At 41.9% G+C, this 26,515-nt stretch overlaps 1 protein-coding gene across 6 annotated transcripts in view; it reads right to left on the bottom strand.

The window, feature by feature from the left end:
* LOC137943967 (carotene epsilon-monooxygenase, chloroplastic) overlaps positions 1-24,344 on the bottom strand; it is a 65,171-nt gene extending 40,827 nt beyond the window's left edge. For 5 of the 6 annotated variants that reach the window (XR_011110772.1, XR_011110771.1, XR_011110773.1 and 2 more), the window contains exons 1-4: positions 23,759-24,344; positions 22,770-23,066; positions 21,616-21,813; positions 1,138-1,239 (exon numbers count right to left, since the gene is read on the bottom strand). Coding sequence is in view for 3 of the 6 variants with exons in the window: in XM_068789421.1 (XP_068645522.1) it covers positions 1,138-1,239; positions 21,616-21,813; positions 22,770-23,066; positions 23,759-24,256 (1,095 nt within the window). In the remaining 3 variants the exon portion in view is untranslated. The remainder of the gene's footprint in view (positions 1-1,137; positions 1,240-21,615; positions 21,814-22,769; positions 23,067-23,758) is intronic. The other variant, XM_068789422.1, reaches the window with a different exon arrangement.
* Between the last annotated feature and the right edge of the window lie 2,171 nt (positions 24,345-26,515).

The raw sequence follows: 26,515 nt of genomic DNA on the forward strand, positions 1-26,515 counted from the left end.
TACTTTGAGTAGGATTTATTTCTTATATTTTTTTAAGTAGGAGTTATTTCTAATTACTTTTATATGTAAGGGCATTATGGGAATTATTGTAACCCTAACCCTAAAACTCCATGACGTGATCTATTTAAAGGGAAAGAATAAATGAATGAAGTAAGCTTTGAGATTTTAGAATAACCTAGTGTAAACAGGCTGAGATCACCTCTTGATCTCGAGTTTAGGGTTTACTCCAAAAATCCAACATATCCTTCACCCTCCATTACCATCCATTTTCATCCATCTTCCATCACCAGCATCCCAAGTAAGAAGGGGAGCTTCCTGCCCCTTTTCCGAGCCCAAAGAGAAGGTCTTTCCTCCTTCTCAGCAGCAGCAGCAAGAGAAGCCTCAACTCCTCCCTTATCGATCAGAAAAGTGAGGATCTTCATCCTCAGACCCAGAGCAGTCCTGGTGCAACGTGGGAGCTGATCACAGCAGCAAAGAAGAGGTAATAATTTATTCCAAACTCGTGTTTCAAGTTAATTCAGAAAGAAGGTTGCAATCTTAGCTAGAGCAGCAACAAAGAGGGCCAAACCCTCTTTGCCGTGATCAAGAAAAAAGAGCAGCTTACTCTAGCAAACTCAGCTTTGTTGTGGGGTATCCTACCTTTCACAGCAACTCGTTAGGACCATCAAAAGAGGAGCTTTCCTCCTGGCCGAGCACTGGTCAAGAAAAAGACTCACATACAGACCCTTGACGTGAAGTGAGCTTTAATTCTGAGTGCTGGAGTCTCAAGTTCCACGCCGTGTTACTCGATCCATGACCCGGGACCGTAACAATATGCCCCCAGGGGTTGTAGATAGATATGGCATAATTGTAAATTTGCCTTTTACTTCTCATCTTAATTAGTTTCTAATACTTGCATGTATTGTTGTCACTTAATTAAAGTGTCTTATTTCATTATGTAATAGTGGGGTATTTGAATTTTTAACTTGATTTTAGTTGCACTAAAACATAATGGGCTTATTATGTCTAATTGAACTAGTTAATACAATTTATATGTGGCTGCTCCACTCTCTAGGTTGCTGCACCTTCCCAAATTCTATACAAGGAATAATGTCAAATAGGATATCAAAATAGGATATTTGTGAAAACCATCCATACCTTACTTAAGAGATATAGAGTCCATGTCAAGACTGAACCAGTTGTTTCATGACCAGCAACCAACATTGACAAAAGGTCATCACGTAGCTGTGTGCTAGAAACCTGAAATATGGGAGAGAGAAATGCCATATAACGAGCTCATAACAAAAAATAAAAGATAAGGAAGAACAATACAAAAAATAGAAGATCACTTCAGAAACATTGACGTATTTTTTATTTTTTATTTTTTGAAAGTGGACAGAAACTCATTTGGGAGAGAAAGATATGTCAAATGTAACATTGAAGGAATTTAAATATATTTCTTAATCCTAGAGCCCCATGAGATAAAACAGTAAAGAGAGTGAGAGAAAGAGAGAGAAAAGCAAAGTATTAAAGAGGAAGAGACATATGAGAGAGAGAGATCAATCATCCATTTGACTCTCATCACAAACTCCTAGTTTTAGTGGGATTTGAACAGTTTCTTGAACACATCAATATTGCATCAAATTGTATCCAAATAACTTCCCACCTTCACTAGAACTTCTTCTAATACTCGAAGACTCCCCCTCCAGCTAGGGCATAGAGATCATAGAAACCTAGTGTGAGAAAATCAGCTCAAGGGTATTTTGGTCATTTTAAATGATAGAATATTTTATATTATGCACCTATCTTGTTCGGCATGTTTGATTTAATCTATGTAAATTTTTAAATTCATAGGAAGAGTAGAATAGGAGTTATAAGGGAATAAGAATTTTCTATGTAAGAGGGGCATTTTTGTCATTTCTATAAATTATGATTTAATCCTAAATAAATAGCATTGGAGGTCATGCAAAAACCCCAACACAGCTCATTCAGAGCTTTGGCATCTTTTCTCTCTTCTTTCTCTCTCTCTTCCTCTTCTCTCTATCCCTAGATTTTTCACACTTTTTCCATGGTATCAGAGCAGTGAACGTTGTTGGGAGTACATCTTAGCCAGAAAACCTCCTCTTTATCTGGATGTCTTCACAAAATCGAGGTTTTTTCATCTCTTTGGTGACTGATTGGTAAAAAAAATTCTTCCTTTTCTTCTGCCATTACCTTAGGGTTACTAGTTCTACCATCCTTTAAAGGATTATTCATGTTTTCATTGCCCTAAAAAGGGTTTCTTTTGAGAGATCTTGGGTTATGCATCACCTATCCTAGACCAGTGCCTGCATCATCATTTTACATACTGATGTCAGCCCTAATTGTGGTCTATTCTTGGAATATCTTTTATCTATTTGATATATGATGTTGATTTGAGCATATATTATTTACACACCTCTCATTCCTGCCATGACCATAATTTTTACAAAGTGGGGCCCACATCTGTGGAATTTGCAAATGTGTTTGGATATTGAAATTGAATTTTTTTGGGATTCTATACTTACTCTATGGCTGATTTGGGTGATGTTTATGTGCCATTTAGAGATATGGGTGGATCTAATGGCAAAGATGTTGTGCTTATAACATCTACGAAGCTAACGGGACCACATTATCTCAATAGGGCCAAGTCAGTGAGAATGTTCTTGAAGGGCGGAAGGAAGACAAAGACTTACATTAGAGATGATCCTCCAATCCTAACAACTGATGATTGGGAAGCTAAAGACAACCAAGTTATGACTTGGATTGTCAACAGTATTTTTTTTGAAATGTTGATGATTTTATTACGAAGAAAAGCAAAATAATACATCAGTTCTAAATGATCTTGATCTCTTGGAATGTCCGGGAGTAGGGTCTTCAAGGAAGCGAGCAATAATTTGTCGCCTCCTAACACAATTCAAGCCTTCTATTGTGGTGCTCCAAGAAACAAAATGTCAAAGTCCGAGCAACAACCTCGCGCGTGACCTTTGGAGCTGCCCCTCGTTGCAATGGTCGGTCGTAAATTTGATCGGCCATTCTGGTGGAATCATGGTACTATGGGATAGCTCCCTATTCGATGCAATCAACATCAACCACAGAACTTACTCGGTGGGGATTCACTTCCATGATCGCTGCTCTGCTTCTCAGTGGTGCCTTGCTAGAGTTTACGGTCCCAACCGTTACCACGAGAGGAGGAATTTCTGGGAGGATCTCTCTAATCTCCAACTCCAATGGTCTCTACCGTGGATTTTTGCGGGAGATTTCAATGCGATTCGTTTATGCGACAAAAAACAACCTTCAGCTACTCACACCTCATCTTCTATGAAAGGTTTTGCTGACTTCATCAGTAGCGGAGAATTGGAATAGATCACTCTCTCGGGAAAGACCTTCACTTGGTCTAATGGGCAGCAGCAACCCATCCTCTCGAAGTTAGATCGTTTTCTTGCCGACTCAAATTGGCTCCATCTTTATGATGACGTTTCCAGAAGAGTCCTCAATCGGGCAGGATCCGATCATTGGCCCATCCTATTATCCACCTCGTGTAAAAGACGGGGTCCCCCTGCCCCCCATTCAGATTCGAAAACTCTTGGCTAACGGATCCTGATTTTGATGTGCAGTTGAAAAATTGGTGGTCAAACTTACTGGCTTGGGGTTGTCCAAAGTGGTCTCTTCCGATAAAGCTCAAACTCCTTAAAAAGATTCTTAAGGAATGGTCCTTCTGGCATCCTCAAACTGCTAGGGAAAAGAAATCATCTCTCCTCGACCGCATCATTGAGCTGGATTCTTCGAAAGAGCAAAGGTATCTAACTCAATCTGAATTTTCCACTCGCCTTTCGCTTCAAATGGAGTTGCAAACACTCCTAATTCAGGAAAGAATCAGCTAGAAGCAAAGAGTGGCTAACTGATGGAGATGCCAATACAAAAATTTTCCACTCCCTCGCATCAACGAGGAAGAGATTCAACCGAATTATCTCCTTATGTATCAATAATGAGGTAACGTCGGATAGGATCCATATTACTAATGAGCTGCTCAGTTTTTTCACAGATTTATACACTGATGATTATGTTAACCGGCCCAAAGTCCAGCAGCTTCATTTTGGGCATCTCCCCCACTCTGCCTCATCTATTCTCGAAGCTCCTTTCTCCCAGAAGGAAATTGAAAAGCCAGTCCTGGGCATGGCTTATGACTGGGCCCCGGGCCCAGATGGATTCAATGGTGAATTCTACCACCGTGCTTGGCCGATTATCAAGGAAGAGATTTATAAGATGGTTGAAGGCTTTTACAAGACTAGCATCTCCTTCCGTAGCATGGGGGCCTCATTTATCTCATTGATCCCCAAGAAGAGAAATGTGAAGACACCTGGTGACTTTCGTCCTATCAGTCTAATCTCTAGTAGTTACAAGATCATTGATAGACTACTTGCAAACAGGCTCAAAATAGTTCTCCCTCTTGTTATCAGCCATGGTCAGAGTGCTTTCTTGAAGGGTAGAAACATTTTGGACTCAACTATGGCGGCGCATGAGTTGTTTGACCATTTTTCCCATTCGAAAGATCCAACCTTTGCACTTAAGTTGGATTTAGAAAAGGCTTTTGATCGGGTAAACTGGGTACTTTTGGACGACATCATGATCCAGATGGGCTTCAAAGATCGTTAGAGATATTAGATTAGGAGTTGCCAGTCCTCCGCTACGTACTCTCTGATCTTGAATGGTACAACTTGCAAATGTTTCACTGACTCAAGGGGATTGAAACAGGGAGATCTTCTCTCACCTCTCCTCTTCAACATTGTGGTGGAATTCCTCTCTGCTATGTTACTTTCGGCCAAAGAATGTGGATGGATCCATCCAACCAGCAGCTCCTTGGCTTTCAATATTCTTGTCCTTCAATATGCGGATGACACTTTGATCTTCGGAGTTGGGACAATGGCCAAAATCAGAAAAGTAAAAGCAGTTTTGGGACTCTTAGAAATTTGCTCTAGTCAAAAAGTAAATTGGAGTAAAACTTCCTTGATTGGGTTCAACATAAACCCAAACTCCCTCTCAGAAATGGCAAAAGTGCTTGGTTCCTCAATCTCATCCACCCCTTGTACTTACCTTAGTCTTTCTCTGTTTACGGGCCGTATCTGCAAAGATCTCTGGACTCCAGTCATTGAGAAGATGGAATTGCGGCTTGCTTAGTGGAAGGGTTGGCTGCTTAGCAAGGCTGGAAGGTTGACTCTTTTAAAATCATGTATTGTTGGCATTCCAAACCATTATTTATCCTTCATGCCTTGCCCAGCCTCGGTTTGTCAACAACTGGATAAGATGAAGAAGCGCTTTCTCTGGAGAGGAAACAGCCCTGATTTCAAGTACCATTTGGTCAGTTGGGAGGAAGTCTGCCACCAAAGAGCTTTGGAGGTCTCGGAATCCGTCTCTCCAAAGACATGAACCGAGCTTTGCTCCTTAAATGGATTTGGAGACTCAACTCATCTACTCCAAACCCCTGGAAAAATATGGTGCTCTCAAAGCTCAGCATTTCCTCGAATTGGTGGATCGAAGGGGGAACCAAAAAGGCATTTATCTCCTATATGGAGGTCTCTCTATCTCCTCACTCCAATTTTCTCATCAGCTATCCGATACTATGTGGGGGATGGCCATCATATCAGATTTAGGGAAGACTGGTGGTTGGGTGATATGCCACTTCAGAACGCCTTCCCTAGCCTCTTCAGAATTTCAAGATTAAAGAATATTACCATTTCTGAAGTCGCTAATAATGGGGGATGGAACATTCAACCTCGTCATGGTCTATCTGAGCTTGAGGACCTTGAAGCCAACCGCCTTTTGGACGCTTTGCAGCCAGCCAGAATTTAAGCCAACAAATCAGATAAATTAATCTGGTGGCCAGATAAAAGTGGCTCCTTCTCAATCTCCTCTGCTTACCTGGTTATTCGAGGCGGGATTACTCGTGGTCCCAAGCATACAGTAGAGTTCACATGGCATCTCAGTGCCCCCCAAAAAATAAAAATTTTCATGTGGAGTGCTTGCCGCAACAAGATTCTCTCAGCTACCAATCTCAGAATTCGTGGCCAGCTCAGAGTTGACCCCATTTGCCCTTTCTGCCATGCAACTGAAGAAATTGTTAACCACTTGCTTCTCCTATGCCCTTTCTCTTGGGAGATTTAGATGTCAATTATTAGCAGAATTGAGCTACATCTCTGCTTCCCAGAAGACTTGGCCGCCGCCTGCCGAATGCTTGCAGGGACCCTTGTCCCTGGTCTCAAGAAATTGATGATCTTTGTCCTCTCCGCATTCATCCCCTGGGGCCTTTGGCTAAAGTGCAATCACAGGAGATTCAATGCCAAATTCAGCACTCAAGATAGAATCATTAAAACCATCTCAGGCGATATTGCTACTTGGCTTCACTCTCAAAAAGCCTTCGCCCCTTTCTCGGGATCTTCCATCAGAAATAATTGGAGGTGCCTTGCCCAGCCCCACACTTCTTCAAAGCCTCCCATTATCTGTGAGTGGACTCCACCACCTGCTGGTGTCCTTAAGTTAAACTATGACGGATTTTCTTTTGGTAACCGTGGCTTAGCGGGTGTCAGCGGCGTGATTCGTGATTCTCTTGGGAACCAGATCGTCTTCTGTTCCAGCCCTCTTGGTATTGCGGACTCCACAATGGCCGAGCTACGAAGCCTTCTTAATGGGCTCTGTGTCTTTCGATATCACTGCTTCGGGCCTATCCTGATTGAGCGAGACTCCAAGGTGGTGATTGGTTGGTGTGAGAATGCCTCTGCTCCTCTATGGCGACATTGGGATACATTTTTTGAAATTTTGGATTTTGTCAATCTTTTTTACTGTTTTTGGTCTCTCATTCCAAGATCAACAAATTTTGTGGTTGATGCTTTAACCAAGCAAGGAGCCTCCTTGCAATCTCTTGTTGTTAGGAGTTAGCTCCTCCTCTTTGCTCTCTTACTAAAATCACATTTCATCAAAAAAAAAGGGAGGCCTCCCCTAGCAACAAGAGATTGCAAGGAGGGACCCAATTTAGCACACAAATCAGCAACCAAATTGGCTGATCTAAGAACATGAGACCAAGTACAAGAGGTAGTGGAAACAATATCCATAATATCAAGAAAAAGCTGCCAGTGACGCCATGGGGAGAAGGAGGCCGTGGAGCACCAGCCAATGACGACTTTGGAGTTTTGGTTGATGAGTTTGTTTCTTCAGTCCAAAGTGTTGGCACTGTTAACCCTGCATCATTTTTGCGAACTGCTAATAGACTTGAATTCATGAATCATAAGTTTAACAGCTTTTATCAAAATCAAGCGATCACTCATCAAACCTCATGTGGTTCACTCCACAACAAAATGGAGTTGCAAAGCATAAAAACGTCATCTACTTGAAGTAGCTCGCACTATAATATTACATATGAAGGTTCCTATGTTTTTTGGGGGTGATGCAGTACTTACTGCATGCTACTTGATCAATAGGATGCCTTCATCTATCTTTGTAGGTAAAATTCTCATTCAGATTTTGTTGCCTTCAGCTCCATTGTTCTCATTTTCTCCTCGTGTCTTTGGATATGTTTGGTTTACTCATGTTATGGGATCATCCAAAGATAAGTTATCTCCTCATGCAATTAAGTATGTCTTTCTTGGATATTCTCATACACAACAAGGATACAAATGTTTTTTTTTGTCTACTAGAAAAACATTTGTATCCACAGATGTCCCAGTTTTTTAGGAAACTTGAAACCCTCTTCTGTTGGCATATGCTGGGACTGACTGCTCGACTGAGAACAGCCACCCAACAGGCCTCGTTTTCAGTATTTGGAAGCAGTCCTGGTTCAGCAAATTGCCCAACATTCTTTACTAAAATACCATGAGCACAAGCACTTAGCAGCATGCTGAACAGACCCAGGCAAATTACCTGTAGCTGTACTTTATCAATAGCATCTATTGGAGACAGTAGCTCATAATGATGCTTCCTCACACGAAGTTCAGGATTTTGAATATTTGGACTGACTTCATACGCCTCGTCAGGGACAGGATACTGAGCTGCCAAACAAGCTGTAACCCAATGAAAAGTGAGGATCCGCTTTCCATTCAAGATCCCCATAAGGAGCTTCCAACACAACTGAAAGACATGGTGGACAACAGAATGTTGAGCACCACCGAAAAGCAGAACTGGTAGATCATGCTGAATAATGTTTTGCAGCACTGTTTTCTGCACTGCCACAGCAGCACTGTTTCTGCACTGGTACAGCAGACATCATTGTGTTGAAGAACCCATGAGCCTCTTCAGGTGGCCTGTTATGTGCATACCCAGCTGTACTGAGAACAGCCACCCTGCAGTCACAGTTTTCAGTTGTTGGAGCTTGTCCAAGTTCATCACATTGGCCAGCATGCTGTACTAACATACCATGAGCGTAAGCAATGAACAGACACAGGTAAGTGATCTCATCTAGTCCAACGGTATGAGTTTTCATTTTACCAAATATTTCTAGTGAATCTCTGCATAACCCATGTGCTGCAAAACCAACAGCTTCCTTTATGGATCCATTATTATCCAAACCCAGAACTAAGGCTGTCAAAGACCGAAAACGTTTCTGGAGCATCTGCTCAATTACAGCCAAAGAGTTATATAACAATTCACATTTTGCATATAAATTCAGAAAGGTAGTGCATAGATTATAAGTCAATTCCAACCTGTTCCTTGTTATATGCAATCAAACCCATTTGTCAGTCTCAAGAGGTCCAAGAATGGCATCTGCAGCAAGAACCCAGATTACATTTATTGCTGTCCCTGTGTGGCAAGAATCAGCAACATCCTGCACAGGACTATATGTATTGCCCACAGCAACAGATAATTTTGCTTCATAACTCCTGCATTTGAGCTTTGCACCCCTTGCCACTGCTGCTTCTAAACTCAGGACTGTCACAGTCTCATCATTCTGCATACATAATGTATAAACAATATCCTCTAGGAAGCCCCGGTCGCCTCTAGAATTGGTAGCAACAACGTTACTATAATTCTTCGGAGAGGACTCACGAAGAGCAATTAGTGCTCTCTGGTGAATTTCTGTAGCAGCAGCAGGGAAGTTGGCATTCCTTGCCCTGTATGGCATTGCTATTGCTGTCAAAAGGACAGCAAAGATTGCTTCAACTGCCCCAGCTGCCCCAAGGCGATGACCAGGAGCACCCTTTGTTGAAGACAATGATAAAGCCCCTGAACTTGATAAGTTCTGCTCATCTGCATCCTTTCTATCAGTTTGTATTTTCTGCTGTGGTGCCCCATTCTGCACTGCCACAGCAGCAGAAAATTGAAAAGTTGTCATCAGCTTAGTCATCATGTATCCTTCTGAAATATTTTTTATAGTAATATCCCTTTCAACAATCTCTTTGGAATAATTAAGTTTTATGTCACCTAGCACTGGGCACAAGCTGAGGGGACTGAAATAACAGCAACCCCATCAAGCTTAACACCTTCTACTGGGTACAAGCATCCTTGCCCGTTCTGAGCATACCATTTTATCAGAAAAACAGAAAACCGAGAGTTCCCAGCGACAATACTCCTATCAGCCATTCTGTCAAACACCTTCTCTGCGGATTTTATGAAATGTGCTGGACTTTCAATCTCGTCCCTTCCAAACCCACCCTGATTTCTGTCAGGCATTTCCTCAAACAGCTGCACTATTTTCCCTACCTTAGGCAAGTAACCCCTCTGTTTCTCCGGCCAACAGAACACCCTCAACGCAATTCGAGAGTGTGTACTTAAAAAATTGAGAGACTTGAGAGTGAGCCAGACAAAAATCGGAGAAAGTCATCGGAGAAACTTACCCTGACAATCGTTGAATTCGGTTATCCGCTGGGCTGCCGAGAGCGAGAGTGAGATTAAGAGTCCCAACTGGACCTTTTTCCGATGGACCCTCACTTTGTTCCGATGGCGAACAGCAGCCAAATGGGGTTTCTCCACTCTGAGAAGCTTGAAGAGGTTAGGTCGAAAGTTTTCTAAGACAGAGGTAGCTCAGGATTTTTCCCTCTCCTGTTCGGGGAGAAGTTTTGCTTGGCGTGAGAAGGGGGTTGTTGATGCAAAACCCAACTTAGCCATTACCGATGAGGGTTGTGCTGAATACCCCTCCAATTTCAGATTTTCTAGGTCCCCAATGTCTGATTTCCATACTCGGGATTTTTTGAATTTTTCTGGCCCGTGGCCTTTCTTCCCATCCGAGACAGCGTCTACTCGAGCGAGTTTAGGTCGTATGACCTTCTTTTCTGTGGCAGTGAGATGCCTCTCACTTGCAGAAATTTTAATGGAAGATTCACGCATTCCTTCACGCCATGCTGCTTCCAATGCTAAACCCTTGCGCGTATTTCATCCAATAGATCACACATGGCAAGCCATTTTTCTCGTGACGAAGAATCGCTCATTGTGTTCCCACTCTGATACCAGTTGTTATGATCCCGGATCTAACACAACGATTTGTAGGGAAGAAGAAGAGAAAGAAGAAAATCAAGCCGAAGGGAAGTTTGAAAACCCTAGGTTCTTTGAGGAGAACGCACACCCCTGAGCTCGTTGAGGAGAACTCAAAACCCTTGTTTACTCTAAATCAATACTTCCTTTTCTCATTACTCTTACCCTTTAAATAGGATTCACCCTTACAAGGTTCAAGATAAAATATTACAAAAATGCCCCTGTGGCCTATTAATTCTTTAATTGGAATAAAATAAAGTAAAGTAAAGTAAAGTAAAGAAAAACAATTAATTAAACTCTAAATAACTTAGCAATATTATTGCGTGCATATCATACTACTTCCATTGATGTACCATCTTCTTCCCCGGTTTCTGAGTCAATTATTCCTCTGTCGGTGGATGATTGTTTTGTACCTACATAGAATACCACTATTGAAAAATCCTTGCAAATATATCGACATCGACAGGTGCATCCCTCTCAGCCAATGGCCTCCTCTCCCATGCAAGACCATGACTCATCTTCGTCTCAGGATCTTGAGGTAAGTGATCTACACCTACCCATTGCTTTAAGAAAAGGTGTTTGGAAAGATACTCGTCATTTGTTGTCTCATTTTGTGTCGTATGATCATTTGTCTGACAATTATAGAAAGTTTGCATTGTCTATTTCTGCTTGCACTATTCGGTCTTCTGTGCAGGATGTTATCTATCCTCTCCATAGTGGAAGCAAGCCATGGATGTTGAGATGGCTGCCCTGTTAGAGCGAGGAACCTGGCAATTATGTGAGTTACCTTAAGGTGCTGCAGTGATTGGCTGTAGATGGGTGTATACAGTCAAGTACAGGGATAATGGCTAGGTTGAGAGGTATAAAGCTTGTCTGGTAGCCAAAGGATATACACAAAGTTATGGTGTGGATGTGTGTAAAACTTTTTTCTCCAGTTGCTTGATTATCTTCAATACGCATTTTGGTGTCTATTGTTGTTACTCAGGTTGGCCCTTATGCTAGTTAGACATAAAGAATATCTTTTTGTACGGAGATCTAGAAGAAGAGGTCTACATGGAGCAACCTCTAGGGTATAGTGCTCAGGGGGAGATGCACAAGGTATGTAGACTCAAGAAAGCAATCTATGGGCTGAAATTAAACCCACGTGCTTGGTTTGAAAGATTTAGCCAAGTAGTCATATCTATGAGCTTTTCTAGGAGCCATTGCGATCATTCATTGTTTGTCATGAAAAGGCCTTCCAGGATCATAGTTTTAATTGTATATGTGGATGATATTATATTGTCTAGCAGTGATACCCCCAGAATTAAAGAAGTTAAAAACTATTTGCAACTCACTTCCAAACTAAAGACTTGGGAGCATTGAAATACTTTTGAGCATTGAAGTTGCAAGAAGCAAAGAAGGACTGGTGCTATCTCAAAGAAAGTATATAACCGATATGCAACATGAGTATGGATTATTGGGAGTTAAACCAATAGATACTCCAATGGAAGTTGGACTCAATCTACACGATGATCAAAGTGTAGAATTGAATGATAAAACATTGTATAAGAGACTGGTTGGGAAACTCATATATGTCACAGTTTTTTTTTTTTTTTTCTGAAAAGGTGTGTATAGACTATAAAAAAGAAGAGAGAAGAATAAATCAAACCTAGGAGAGAGGGCCTTCCTCCACAACAAGATGTTGGAGTGAAATGCCCGCCTTAGCCAGAATGTCTGCCAAATGATTGGCAGAACGAGGAATGTGCTTCCAAGTACAATTCAAAAGGGAAATTAAATTATAAATTTCTGAGTACATGTACCAGTGACGCCACGAAGGTCTAATGGAGTTTGCACACCAGTTAATGACGACCTTTGAGTCACCTCGATGCAAAGTGGGCCCGTGAGCCGGCCAGAAAAAATTTGAATTCCGTTCAGCAATCCCGAAAGTTTTGTTGTTGTGGAGTCAGAGATACCAAGAGGGCCCACGAAAGAGAAGAGGAGATCACCGTTAGCATCATGGATAACTCCTCCATATCCAGCAGGGGCAGGGCAACCAATAGCGCTCCCATCAAAGTTAAGCTTGAAGTGGCCCAATGGTGGGGGGGCCCAGATCACCATGATCGAAAGGCGAGAGGGCTGAGACAGGCCAACAACCAGCTGGCAATTTCCTCTAAAGTTTGAGCTACTGAAGTTTTTGAATTCTTTTCGGTTTAGAAGCCAGATAGATACTTGGCCCGTAATGTAATCAGTCAGAATTTCAGTGGGGGAAGATTTGAATTTGAATCTCCTCCTATTTCTTTCTTTCTATAGTCCCCATAGGATATGCCCAATGCAACATGAGAGAATCATCTTTCCTAACTTTGGGAGTCTAGTGTCAATGAGTGAGAGGATGGTGGATGACAAATTTGATGTAGCGCAGTACTAGAGCCCGATTTTGTTTAAAAGAGAGGTCCAGATAGAGTGGGCATAATGGCAGGATAGGAGAATGTGATTGGTTGTTTCTGGAGCATTTTTACAAAAAGGGCACAGGGGGTCCGCGACTAGGGTACCCCACAGGATTAAAGAGTCAGAGGTGAGGATTTTATTCCTGCAGGCAGTCCAGATGAAAAATTTTGCACGCAGCAGGACAAGGAGGATCCAAGCTTTGGCCGCAGGGTGATTTGATTGGGCTAAGCATGTGTTACAAAGGAAGTTGTATGTTGAAGCAGTGGAGAAGGACCCTTTTGTACAAGGTGTCCAAATCAAAGTATCTTGTTTGTTACTAGGTTTGACTGAGGGTAGGCTTGATAGGAGATTGGAAGCCAGAATGGCTTTAGAATCCGAAAGATGTCTTTTGAAGTTTAAATTCCATCCCCCAACGTATATATGTCACAGTTACACGCCCAGATATATCCTTTGCAGTAAATGTAATAAGCCGGTTTATGGAACAACCATGGTAGATTCATCTAAAAGCAACTCAGATGATATTGAGATATCTCAAGGGAGCACTAGGGAAAGGTCTTTTCTTTAAAAATAATGGCCACTTGAAAATCGAGGTCTTCTCTTATGCAAACTATGCTTTTTTTTAGGGAAGAGTGTGAATTTAATTCAAAAAAGGAGAAATACAATCTAGCATGATAGGCCATCCGCCACAACGCTAGACACATACTGTTAGCAAGCTCATATGGGTGAGATCGATATCTAGGGAGTTAGGTTTCCATCAGAATGAAGCCATGATTATGTTTTGTGATAACCAAGCCATTATATTTATTGCCAACAATCCAACTTTTAATGAGAGCAGGAAACACATAGAGGTGGATTGCCATTTTGTTAGAGATGTTGTAATGAAGAAAGATGTGATCACTCCCTATGTTCATTCGGCTTATCAACTTGGAGATGTTTTCACCAAGGCATTAGGGAAACGTGAATTCATGAACCTTTGTGACAAGCTGGGCCTCATATCCATATATGCTCCAACTTGAGGGGGAGTGTGAGAAAATTAGTTCAAGGCATTTTGGTCATTTTACGTAATCAAAAATTTTATATTATGGCCCTATCTTGTTCAGCATGTTTGATTTAGTCTATGTAAGAAAATTTATATTCATAGGAAGAGTAGAATGGGAGCTATAAGGGAATAACTATTTTTTTATGTAACAGTGACATTTTTGTTATTTCTATAAATTATGACTTAAACCTAAATAAATAGCATTAGAGTCACAACCCCCAAGGCAGCTCATTCAGAGCTTTGACATATTTTTTCTCTTTTTTCTCTCTCTCTTCCTCTTCTCTCTCTCTCTAGATTTTACACACTTTTTACTCCTAGCTTGTTACAAAGGACAGATACAAAGAACTCATAAAAGAGACCAAAAACCATAAAAGTATAAAGAGATCAAAAATGGTAAATGAACTTCAAAGGAGAAAGAGTCCCCCACTATAGCCCTTGTAGAGACACACCTTGATGCACCAACTTTGCCATTAAGTTTGCATCATGAGCAATATGAACCCCAAGGAATTTGAGGAGTCCTGCAAATTACTTCAATTTCATGAAATGGCCACTAAAGAATCCTCTTCAATGACAAGCAAAGTATAACTCTGATAAAAAATAAAGAAGACAAAGAAGGGCATGAAGTTCAACCTCAAAAGAATTGGAATGCCCAAAGGAGCAAATTCATATGATTTTGAATGACTCCTTTTGTGAGTCCTGGGTTACCTCTGGAATTCTCATGTAAGTTTAGCTTTAGCCAATCCTCAAGAGGTGGAATCCACTAAATTACCTGAGGACAAGTTTGGGAAACCAGTACGGGCCAACCAGACTGTTTAAAAAAATCAAGACTCTTTTGGTCCAAATGATAGTTAGCCTACATCAGGTTTTAGAGAAGAGACGATGAAACTGGACCAAAGCTCTAGCTCATCCTCTAGTGCACAACCATCTTCTTCCTCCACGACAAATGCTACTTCGGTACAAATCGATAAGCCTGCATTTGATGCCACGCCTAGCAATAAAAGGGTAATTGATTCAGAAGCATTTGCTTACAGGACAAGTACATAACCCTTAAATTCACTCAGTCTTAAAATTGAGCAGAGCGAAAAGAGAGGAGAGGAGCAAAAAGAGGCGATTTGGGGCGAAATTTCGCTTAACGTGCGCCGTTAACCATCGTAACGTGCGCCATTAGTGATCGTATCATGCGCCGTCTATTTCAAAACTGCTAACATGCTCCAAAACCCTCAAATGAGAGAGAAAGCTCTCCTGACGGTCACCGTCCCTACGGCCGGCGACCGAACCACCCCCGACGACCACTGCTACTCAGGCAAGGCTACAGTGAGCCTTTCCGACGCCGATAGAAGGCTCGGCGATGCTACGACGAGAAGAAAGGGAGGAAATGTCTCTCTACGGCGGGGAAGAAAAACTCACAGACGGTCGGATCCGTCTAGCCACCACTCCGGCGAGCTTTCTGAGGCTCCGACAGGAGAATACGAAGTTCGTTGGACGACGGTCTCTCGCCGGAAGAAGCGAAATAATCTTTTCCGCTTCAGCTACGAAAAATGCAAAGCTACCGTCGAGAGAGCCGTCCAAAAATCAGGTCCAGTGATCCATATCTCCTCAACCGACAGATCAAAACTTTCATTAATCTGCATCCCAGTAGAAGCGATCCACAACTTCAGGCTTCAGTTCCAGAGAGCTACCACGGAAACAGAGAAATCTCGTGAACTTTGGTCACGGTAGTCGATTTTCCTCTTCTCGGTGACTACCTTCCATGGTCGTCGGGAATGTCGGATCACCTACAGAAGAGGAACCTCCATTTTAGCCAGATTATTCATACCCGAGGCCACAAACTCGGGTTTTGGCTGGAATGAGCAAGCCACTGCAGTCCAGAGCCTCTCCCCGGCACTAGCGACAACAGAAGCAACAATCCGTCCCGATGATGCCAGACTAAGATTTCCACCTCCTCCCAACAACCCAGAGCCACCAAAACACCCCTGACATCCCCTCCTACTCCTAACAGCACCCCCTCCTCCCCAAAAATTCCTGATTTGCCCCAAAACCGTACCTCAGTCCCCGCCGCTCCCACAGAAACACCCGAAATCATCCAAATCCCACCAAACCTTCTCCATGACGGGCGCAAAATTTTAACTCGCTTCATTCTCGTCCAAACATCCCCCGAAGTCATCTAATCCAACACTCTTCACTAGCTGATTGACGCATTTCACCTCCCTTACACTCCTATATCATTCCCCAAACTTGGCTTGTTCATTTCGGAACCCAACAGGAGTCTTCTACGGCTCTTGTCATCATACCCCTCACCAGCTCTGGCATCATCGGGCTCTCAGAGTGGCTCCCCTCGGCACCCTCTAGCTAGTATGGCCAATGGGTCACAGTTACAGGGCTTCCTACTAAGCTATGGTAGAACGCGGTCTTTTCGAGAGTCATGTTTGAGTTTGGCTCCATCATTGCTTTGGACCCACTCACGGAGCATTGGCACCGTCTGGATGAGGCCCGAATTCTCATCAATCCTTTTCACCCATGTGAAGGGCAATATTTCAGATGCGTCATGGTGGATAAAGCACGATACTGGATCCGTATCAACATCGCTATGATAGATGATTTCAGTGATATGGTCCCAAAAAGCAAATCAAACCTCGGGAAATCACACAGCCAGTCAATGCGCTGGGAAGTGCACCTCTTGACTCTACCCCCTCCCAACAGTTGTGATCCCCCCTAGGCAGCTTTATAGCTGACATGGGAACTATACTCGCTAACCCCCCGGCATTCCCCCCACTTATCCAACACATTACTCACCCACCCACTCAACCCAGTCCCACACAAAAAATACCCTTGGCTCATATCCAGATGTCATTCACCCCTCTGTCTTAACTCCAGAAATAACCTTACCCTCACCTCCCCCGCACCACCACCACCATAGAAAACCTCACAGACCCTCCTACAAATCATCCCCATAACCCCCACACTCCACAAACTTCCCCCCAGATATTGGAATCCCCCCCCCCCCCCCCCCCCCCCCCTTTCAAATTCAACAATAATTGGATGACAGACCCTTCTTTTGATCTATCTCTCCAATGCTTTTGGGAGAATATGACCGTTGCTGGCCCGAGAGGGTGGACCTTCCCAATCAAGCTCAAGATGTTGAAACCGTTGTTGAGGTTCTGGGCCTTTTAAAAGAAGGCCTCTTCCTCGGCTGTGAGAACCAATGCCCTTGCTCAGATAGCCGCTCTCAACTCTGAGGACGAAGTCAGAGGTCTCTCTTCTCGAGAAGTCTCTCAAAGGTATGCCCTTCAAGGGCAATTGCAATTCTTCGCCCCATAGGGAGTGAGTGCACTGGAAGCAACGTGCAAGATTCGAATGGCTCTCCGATGGGGATGCTAATACTAAATTCTTCCATACAGTCGCCTCTGCACAAAGTAGGGCCAACCGCATTGCCATGCTCAGTGTCAACGGTGAGGCCACCTCGGACCGAGCCATTATTTCCGACTCACTGGTGAATTTTTTTGCAGATTTATACTCTGATCAACAGCCATTCCGGCCCTTCTTCCAAAGGGTTAACCTCTAGGTTATTCCATTAGTTGTAGCTAGTCTCATCGAGTTCCCCTTCTTTAGTTGGGAAATTGAAATTACAGCCCTTGGTCTTCCTTTGGATCGTGCTCCCGGCCCGGATAGATTCAACAGGGAATTTTATTGTCGTTGTTGGCCCTTCATCAGAGAAGACATTTCCAGCATGACCCGCTCCTTTTATCAGCATGGCATCAGATATAGAAGTATCAGAGCCTTTTTCATCGCCCTCATCCCTAAAAAAGATGGGGCAGAGCTCCCATCCGACTTCCAGCCAATCAGTCTCACTACCAGTGCATATAAGGTGATTGCGCGCCTCCTTGCTAGTCGTTTCAGGGCAATCCTTCTTGTTGTCATTCACCATGGCCAGAGTGTTTTTATTAAGGGAAGAAACATTCTTGATTCAGCCATTGCATGTCATGAACTTAGTCATCATTTCAAGGTCCAAAAGCTCCCCAGATTCAGTCTCAAGCTTGACTTCGAAAAGGTATTTGACAAAGTTAACTGGAAGTTTCTGAACACCCTTTCTGAACATTCTTATTAAGGGATTCGGAGAAAAATGGTGCATCTGGATCATAAGTTGCATCTCCTCTGCAAGCTACTCCGTCATTCTCAACGGAACAATTTGTGGGTATTTGAAGGGAACCAGGGGAATCAGATAGGGAGACCCCCTCTCCCCCCTGCTCTTCAACGTGGTGGCAGAATATCTATCCTCCTTGATCTACTCGGCCAAGAACATGGGATGGCTCCTCCCACGACTGATTGCACAACCTTTGATATTCCGATTCTCCAATTTGCGGATGATACTATTTGCTTCGGGGTTGGTACAATGGATCAAATCAGAAAATTGTGGGCCGTGTTGGGATTATTTGAATTGGCTTCCGGTCAGAACATAAACTGGGGAAAAACCACTCTTCTTGGCTATCACATTGATCCAACTAGGCTTCGGGATATGGCGGACTAGCTGGGATGCTCTGTGGAATATATGCCAGCTACATATCTTGGGCTCCCACTTTTTGATTCTCAGCCTTCAGTGTCACTATGGTCCCCCCTCATTGAGAAATTTGAAAGGAGGCTAGCCACTTGGAGGGGCAAACTCTTATCAACAGCGGGGCGTCCCACTCTCCTCAAGTCTTGTCTGGCGGGGCTGCCAAATTATCTGTTATCATTAATGTACTGTCCGGCCTCCGTTTGCTCCAAAATTGATGTCATCCGTCGATGATTTCTATGGAGAGGTTCAAAAGATACCTTCAGATACCATCTGGTCAGTTGGAAGGATATTTGCATGCCTCATAATAGGGGAGGATTGGGCATCCGGCCTACAAGGGAAATGAACAAAGCTCTTATGCTCAAATAGATTTGGAATTTCAATAACAAGCATAACAGTTTATGGAGGAATATGGTGAAATTCTACCTTCAGTTTTCGGGTACATGGTGGAGAGAGGGTGTTGCTGCTCGCCTCTTATCCCCGATATGGAAATCAGTTTTTAAGCTCCTTCCAGTATTCAAATGCTACCTCATTTCACACGGGCAATGGAAGGACCCTTCTCTTCTGGTCAAACGAATGGTGTGGCCCCCGATCTCTCTCAGAGGACTTCCCAGGGCTGCATAGGGTGGCAAGCGACCTCTCTTGCTCTGTGGCTGATTCATGGAGTGATCACTCGTGGAGTCTCCTGTTCCGTCGGGGATTAAATGATGAGGAATCGTTGGCTTTTTCTCTCTCCTTACCAAACTCAGCAGTACTATTATCCGGAAGCACTCAGTTGATAAACTGATTTGGTAGCCCAGTAATAATGGCCGATTTACTGTCACTTCGGCTTACTCTCATAACAGAAAGCAAGAATACAGTACTCATGAGCACAAGGCGAATCTGGCTTGGAAACTCTCAGTGCCAAGCAAAATCAAATATTTCGTGTGGATAGCCATCAGAGAACAAATTCTTACTTCAGACAACCTTCATAAAAGAGGCTTCACTGCCCCCCATCTTTCTTGTCCCCTTTACGGTGAGTGCGAAGAGACAGTCCAGCATGTCCTCTTACACTGTGGATTTTCGTGGCAAGTTTGGATGAAGATCTTTCAGAAAATCAGGCTCCAACTGGGGCTACATTAAGACCTCTTTGGCACCTTTGAGATGGTTCGAGGGATTCTCCTTCCACAACTGGGCAAGTTAATTCTTTCGGCCTGTCTTGCGCGTGTTCCATGGTGTATTTGGCTCGAGCGGAATAACCAAAGATTTAACTCCAAAGCTAGCACCCCAGACAACACAGTTTCTCATGCCGTTGGCCTCATCTCGAGCTGGCTTCATACAAAGAAGGATTTTGCCACTCTATCTGGGTTTCCCTTCAGGAAAATTGGAATTTGATCGCTCATATGTCTGGCCCCAGTAGAGCTCCGAGTATGGCTATCTGGGATCCTCCCCCTTGCGACTGCATAAAACTGAATTTTGATGGTAGTGTTATTGGATGTCCTGGACCAATAGGAGCAGGTGGTGTGTTCAGAGGTCATAATGGAGACCATATTCTTTCTTATGTTGGACCGGTGGGCATTGCCGATTCTAATACTGCTGAAGTTAGTGCTCTGCTGTTAGGCCTCTAAATCTTCAGGGATCATCTCCATGGCAAGTTAATCATTGAAGGCGACTCGAAGACGGTTATTAGTTGGTGTTCCAAGGACAGCCTCCCCCTTGGTGCCACTGGCCAATCACTGATAGTATTGCTGACATTGTATCTTCTACACATTGTAATTGGAATCTCATTTGTAGATCAGCCAACTCTTTGGCTGATAAATTGGAAAAATTCGAAACTTCCCAACAATCTCTCATTGTATGGGAAGGATTCTCTCCTTTGTAATATGCTCTTTTGAGTTTTTGTCTTAATAAAAATCAGCATCATTTCAAAAAGAAAATTCACTCAGTCTTTGTCCACCACTTTGGTTATTTAGTTGGGAAGAGGTATACGTGGCTAGTCATTTTGAGATAGACCTTGACCAAACTTTAACACTAATGTCAAGAAAGATCATGTGGCTATTAGTTACATGGTACCAAATCAGGACGTGTACCTTGTCGGACCAAGTTTGCACCCTATTTATTTTATCCTCTTAGGCCTGTTGTTCGTTTTTATAAGCCCATATGTGTAGGGGAATGTTAGTGTGAGTAGTTCCATGTAGCTAGAGTGAAGAAAAATCCTATAGTTAATTAGCTAGGAAAAGACCTTCTAACTTGGCTACTTATTTTTTAAATGAACTAAGCACAACTTTACCAATCTTGATATTTTTCATTTGACTTCCTCTCTCCATCATATAGGTCCTTTGTTGCTTCCATATTTTTAATCTATTCCTATGTCAATATAGGAAGGCACAATGTGTCCTAAGTGGAAACAAGTTATAGAAGAGAAGATAAGCGTATTAATGTCTAGGTACACTTGGGAGTCGTGAGATCCTCTTGATGCCGCAATTGTGATGGGATGTCAATGGGTTTACCCTATTAACTATAACCTAGATGGTCCTACAACATGGTATAAAGCAAGGGTAGTAACTGAAGAGTACACTCAAATGTATGTAGTTGACTATTTTGAGATATTCTCTCCTCTAGCGAGATTTAAGTCCGGTCATTCAAATGGTTTTGTAGAAAAGTATAAAGCAAGACTATTAACAGAAGGATACACTCAAATGTATGGAGTTAACTATTTTGAAATGTTCTCCCCGATAGCAAGATCAAGTTCGTTCAAAACTTCGATATCTGGTGTATTGGATAAAAGATGGCCATTGTTACCAAAAAAATGTCAAAATTTGTTCTTTGTATGGAGATATTGAAGAGATGTACATGAAGTAACCTCTAAAGTATATTACTTGGGAGGAGGCTGCAAAATTGTGTTGGTTGAAGAAGGTTACTTATGGCTTCAAACAAAACCTTTGGTCTGTGCACAATCATGCAAATCATTGTCTTTGTTCTTTGTCAAACTTCTGGTGTGGTAATTTCGTAAAGCAAGCTGGAGAGAGGACCATGAGAGCAACCTAGCAACCTACCTTTTCTTGAAACTAGGCAAGGATAACATGTGAACAATTGCAAGAAAAGCATACTGACCTCTCTCTCTCTCTCTTCCTCTCCCTCTCATGAATCCCATACAAATCATGTCACTGACCTCTTCTCGACTTGCTAGCAAGAAACGGAGGATGCTTGGATCGGCCTCATTGACATATTCATCCCCTTCAAGCTGTTCACCCTCTGCTTCTACCATCTTCTTGCATTCTGCAACTAGTTCTTCAACAGTTTTCCTGATTATGCTGACCGCTCTTTCTGCTTTTATTTGCCTTGGAATTATTTTGCACAGAGCTTTAATCTGGGAGACAAATGGATATAGAAGTTAAATTGGAAGTAAATTAATACTAAATCAGGTCACCTATCATTGCAAAACTGAAGGATAATTCTACAAAACTTAATGAGTTACTACAGATACTAAAGTATCCTACACATTGCATGCCTACCTCCTACTTATAATTTTTCATGCAAAAGTATCTTACTACTTTTGTTAAGTTGGATCCAAGGTCCATCCCAAAATGACTAGCCAACTTAGGAAACCTCTTTCCCTATTAATAAACTCAAGATCTTTGTATTCATTAATCCATGTGGAACTATTCCTTAACACTCCCCCTCACATGTAGGCCCTCTTATGTGGCTCTACAAGTAGATAATTTAAGTGTAGACCCTCTTTTATTGCTCTACAAGTGGATAATTTAGGTATAAGCCCTCTTTTGTGACTCTATAAGTGGATAGTTTGGTATCACTTGTAGTTTGGTATTTGGCCCTCTTTTGTGGCTCTACAAGTGGATAGTTTTAGGTGTAGGCCCTCTTTTGTGGCTCTACAAGTGGATAATTTGGGTATAAGCCCACATTTTGGGCTGGGCCTTGGATCCAACTTAACAACTTTAAAAGAAGCCTGAACTTGAAACTGGAATTATGCTACTAAACTTATATCTTGAACCAGAAGCAACAGCTGCAGTTGTCTTATCCAATTATGACTTGACATTGACTTGACCCCAAGGTGAAACTTAAAAAATCAGGAACAAGGAAAATAATGGTCAACAAGAAATCCTCTGGATTTGAAAAGGAACTCATTAATGACATCAAGTAGATTTGCATGGCTTATTTGCAATAGGTCCTTGTTTCCAAAAAAAAAGTCATAGATTTACTGATCTCTTCCCACCCACAAAAGCATCCTTCTCTTTCATGTTTCTTCTAGAACGGCATGCGGCTTATGTTGAGGCATAAGAAAAACAAACTAGCAACAAAATGTACCTTCCAGTATGGCAGTATATCAGTGGAACGAGCCTCTGCCTCCTTCAGTGCAGTGTATACTGCTTCAATCACAGGACTGTTCTTAGTAAATGAATCAAAATTGTAGTTAAACACTGACAAACCAATCACATCTAGAGTTAACTGAGAAAACTTCTCCTCCATGTTTACTGCAGTGCCATTGGTTGCAGCCGGGTTAAGATTCTCCACCAATCTGTAGGCACATTTGCAGAATACCTTATCAACTATAATTGACAAATATTTCTTGTGAAGAGATGGAACAACAGCCCTGCGCCTCACCTAACAGAAGAAGTAATTTTCCTTGACTCAGAAATGGCATATAAGCATCCGGATGACAAGCAAAATTAATGTATTCGAGTGATCAACATAACCAAAGGTTATAAGCTACTGCTAAAGACTCATAAGCTCAATACTTTCTGGTCAACTAGGGAGCTCTGAAATTTTGATCTGACACAGCAAGTATTGCAAGGTTGAAATTTCAGCAATTTGCTCTTGGTTGGAGAAAACTACATGGCATAAAGTAACATAAACTGAATTAATCCAATAATTTGTTTACAAACAGCAATATAATCTCAGGGTTTTGCTAATAGTTGGGTTATGTTATAAGGAACCAATGTTGACCATCTGGACTTCATTCTCTGAATGCACCAGTCGGCAACACAGACCACGCTTTCAATATCTTCAACTCTTCACTACAGAAATATTTCCTTAAGCTTCGACATGGTTTCCAAATTGATGTTTTCCACTAAGAAACTATCAAAGCATAAGGAGAGAGCAAGTTCACCATGACCAGACAGATCGATGGTAAAGACGGCAATTTTTCCACCCGCAAGCTTACTCCTGTCTATTTCTCAGAAATGGGAATGCAGCATCATAATGAAAAATTAAGTTACAGTTGACTAATATACAAGCCGTCATAGTAATAGTCTGAAGTTTGAGAAACCATCAAGGACGAAGAGAAAGGCGCGCACCGTCCAAAGTTGTCCTTCTGCGATGGCAAAACCAGACCCAAACAGGAACTCAGAGACCTCAGAAACAAGTCCTTTTGCATAAATTCCATAATTCCTCAGGATGTGTTTAGCAATAGCCGGGTCACTGACAACAACGAAATTGCGTGGTCCAGCAGCAAGGCGGTAAATGGGTCCGTTCTCCTTCATCCACTTGAACAAGGGGAGAAAGAGAGCACCACCCAAGAGATCAGAAACGTCGTCCAGCTGCGCATTGGCAATGGGTATGCCAGAATCATCGAGATTGAAGCTAAGGGAGCGAGATAGAGAGGTGAGCCAGTCTGGACTAACCCAAGAACCATTGGTGGACCTTGGCTTCGTCTCTGAAGAAGAAATAGAAGAATCTTCGCCTTTCAATGAACATTTTATGAATGCAGTCTTGTGGTCGGGATACCTTGACTTCGTAATCAGGAATTTTGGGGCTTTGAATGCAGAAAGAATGCTTAACGAGGAAGAAGACATTGGTTCTAGCAGAAGGAAGGAGAGGCCTTCCTTTTTTCAAAGTTTGTCAACAGTCGATGGGTATTGCAGAGTAGCAGGTGGCAGTTAGACTGTGGTTGGTAAAGAGAGGCGAACCAAGATAAAGTTTTGAGTGCGCAAAAATCAACCCAAGTCGTAGTATTCATTATCAAATTTGCACACCCAGATAAAAACTACAAATCCAGCAATACCAACCATTCCCGAAACAAAATCTACACTGATAAAAGTTAACAAAAGATCCCAATGACCGTACCCACGCAATATGTATCGAAAGTGCAGGCTTTAAGAGATTAAGTTTTTAATGAATAGCATACAATCGTAGTAATAGAGTAGGCCACAATTCCAAGCATCATTCTGTCCAGTAGTAGTTCACATAGCCAAATTATTGATGTAAAAGGGTAACTGAAAATTTTACAGATTGGCTCCCCTCATAGGTCAATTAGAACAATATCTCACTATTAGAGAGATGAGAATTTCCCTTAAATACCTATTTAAAATAAAATATTTTTAAAAATACCAACGTCATCAAAATATGTCTAAAACTACCACACTTTGACCGATCAAATGCCTATGTGTGCAGTCAAAAGTGACACGTAAGCTTTGACTACTTATGTGTCGCCACATTATCAGTGCAGTAAATATAGATCAACACGTCATCTGCCACATCATTATTTTACCACGTCATATGCCACATCATTAAACGAAAAAATTAATTAAATTTTTAAAAATAATAAAAAAATCAGATACATTTTTTATTACCTAATATCTATGATATTGGACATTTATCTTCGGGAAAAGTAATAAATTTTATGTCTCGAAGCCTAAAAATTATTTTAGAGTTTAAAAATATAATTTATTTGTATAATTTTTATCACATTATTTACAAAATAATAAATTATTAAAAATATATATTAGTTAATTAAAAATCTTACAACAGCTTTTATTATCAATTAAAAATATTTATTAACTGAAAAAATATGAAAATTTTACTTGAGTTTAAAAAATAAATGTACTGGTACACTTTTATTATCTTATATTTAAAATAATAAGTTATAAAAAATCTTACTCTTACCATTTTAACACCTTTTTATTATCGATTTAAAAATTATTTTAATAAAAAAATTTGAAAATTTTAGTTTTGAGTTTAAACATCAAATTTATCAATACGTTTTTTTCAAATTTATTATTACCTTATATTTAAAATAATTAAAAATAAAATAAATATATAATTAATTAAAAAATCTTACTCTTACTAATTTAACATATTTTATTATTGTTTTAAAATATTTTTTAATTTTTTAATTGAGAGGGGGGCATTGAGGGCGAGGTCTGAGGTTGAGCGGTGGGAAGCGGCGGCAGCAGGCAGTGCGAGAGGGGAGAGGAGAGGGGGGGAGAGGAGAGGAGAGGAGAGGGGGCCGAGGCTGAGCGACAGCAGCGAGAGGAGAGAGGGCGAGGCCAAAGGAGGTCGAGGCCGAGCAGCAGTGAAAGGGCGAGAGGAGAGGAGAGGAGGTCGAGGCCAAGCGACGATAGCGAGAGGAGAGAGGGCAAGGCCAGAGGAGGCCGAGGCCAAGTGGTGGCGAGAGGGTGAGAGGAGAGGGGGCGAGAGGAGAGGAGAGGAGGCCAAGGCCAAGCGGCGGTGAGAGGGCGAGAGGAGAGGGGGCCGAGGCCGAGCGGCGGTGAGAGGGCGAGAGGAGAAGAGAGGAGGTCGAGCGGTGACGAGAGGGTGAGAGGAGAGGAGAGGAGGCCGAGCGGTGAGAGGAGAAAGATGAGAGGGGACACATAAGGCATTTAAAATAACTTATTTTGAAAAACAATGTGGTGGAATATGGTGAGAATTATTTAATTTTTTATTTAATGACGTGGCAGTTTATGTAGCAGATGACGTGATAAAATAATGACGTGGCAGACGACATGTCGATCTATGTTTACTGCACTAATAACGTGGCAAAACATAAGCAGTCAAAACTTACGTGTCACTTTTGACTGCACACAGGTATTTGACCGATCAAAGTTGGGTAGTTTTAGAAATATTTTGATGACGTCGGTATTTTTGAAAATATTTTATTTTAAATGGGTATTTAAGGGAAATTCCCTAAAGAGATTCAACCATTAGAGACTACACCATACAAAATAGCCACCATATGGAGACTTTACCATCATCATAAAAGTATACCTAGCAAGTATTGTAATACAAGTTCAAAAGTTGTTGATATATTCATAACCAACAAATGGTTACCATGC

Source organism: Aristolochia californica, unplaced genomic scaffold, assembly GCF_029961685.1.
Source record: "Aristolochia californica isolate CCGP_79_NKW_82.1479 unplaced genomic scaffold, dmAriCali1.0.hap1 SCAF_11, whole genome shotgun sequence".
NCBI classification, from domain to species: Eukaryota; Viridiplantae; Streptophyta; class Magnoliopsida; order Piperales; family Aristolochiaceae; genus Aristolochia; species Aristolochia californica.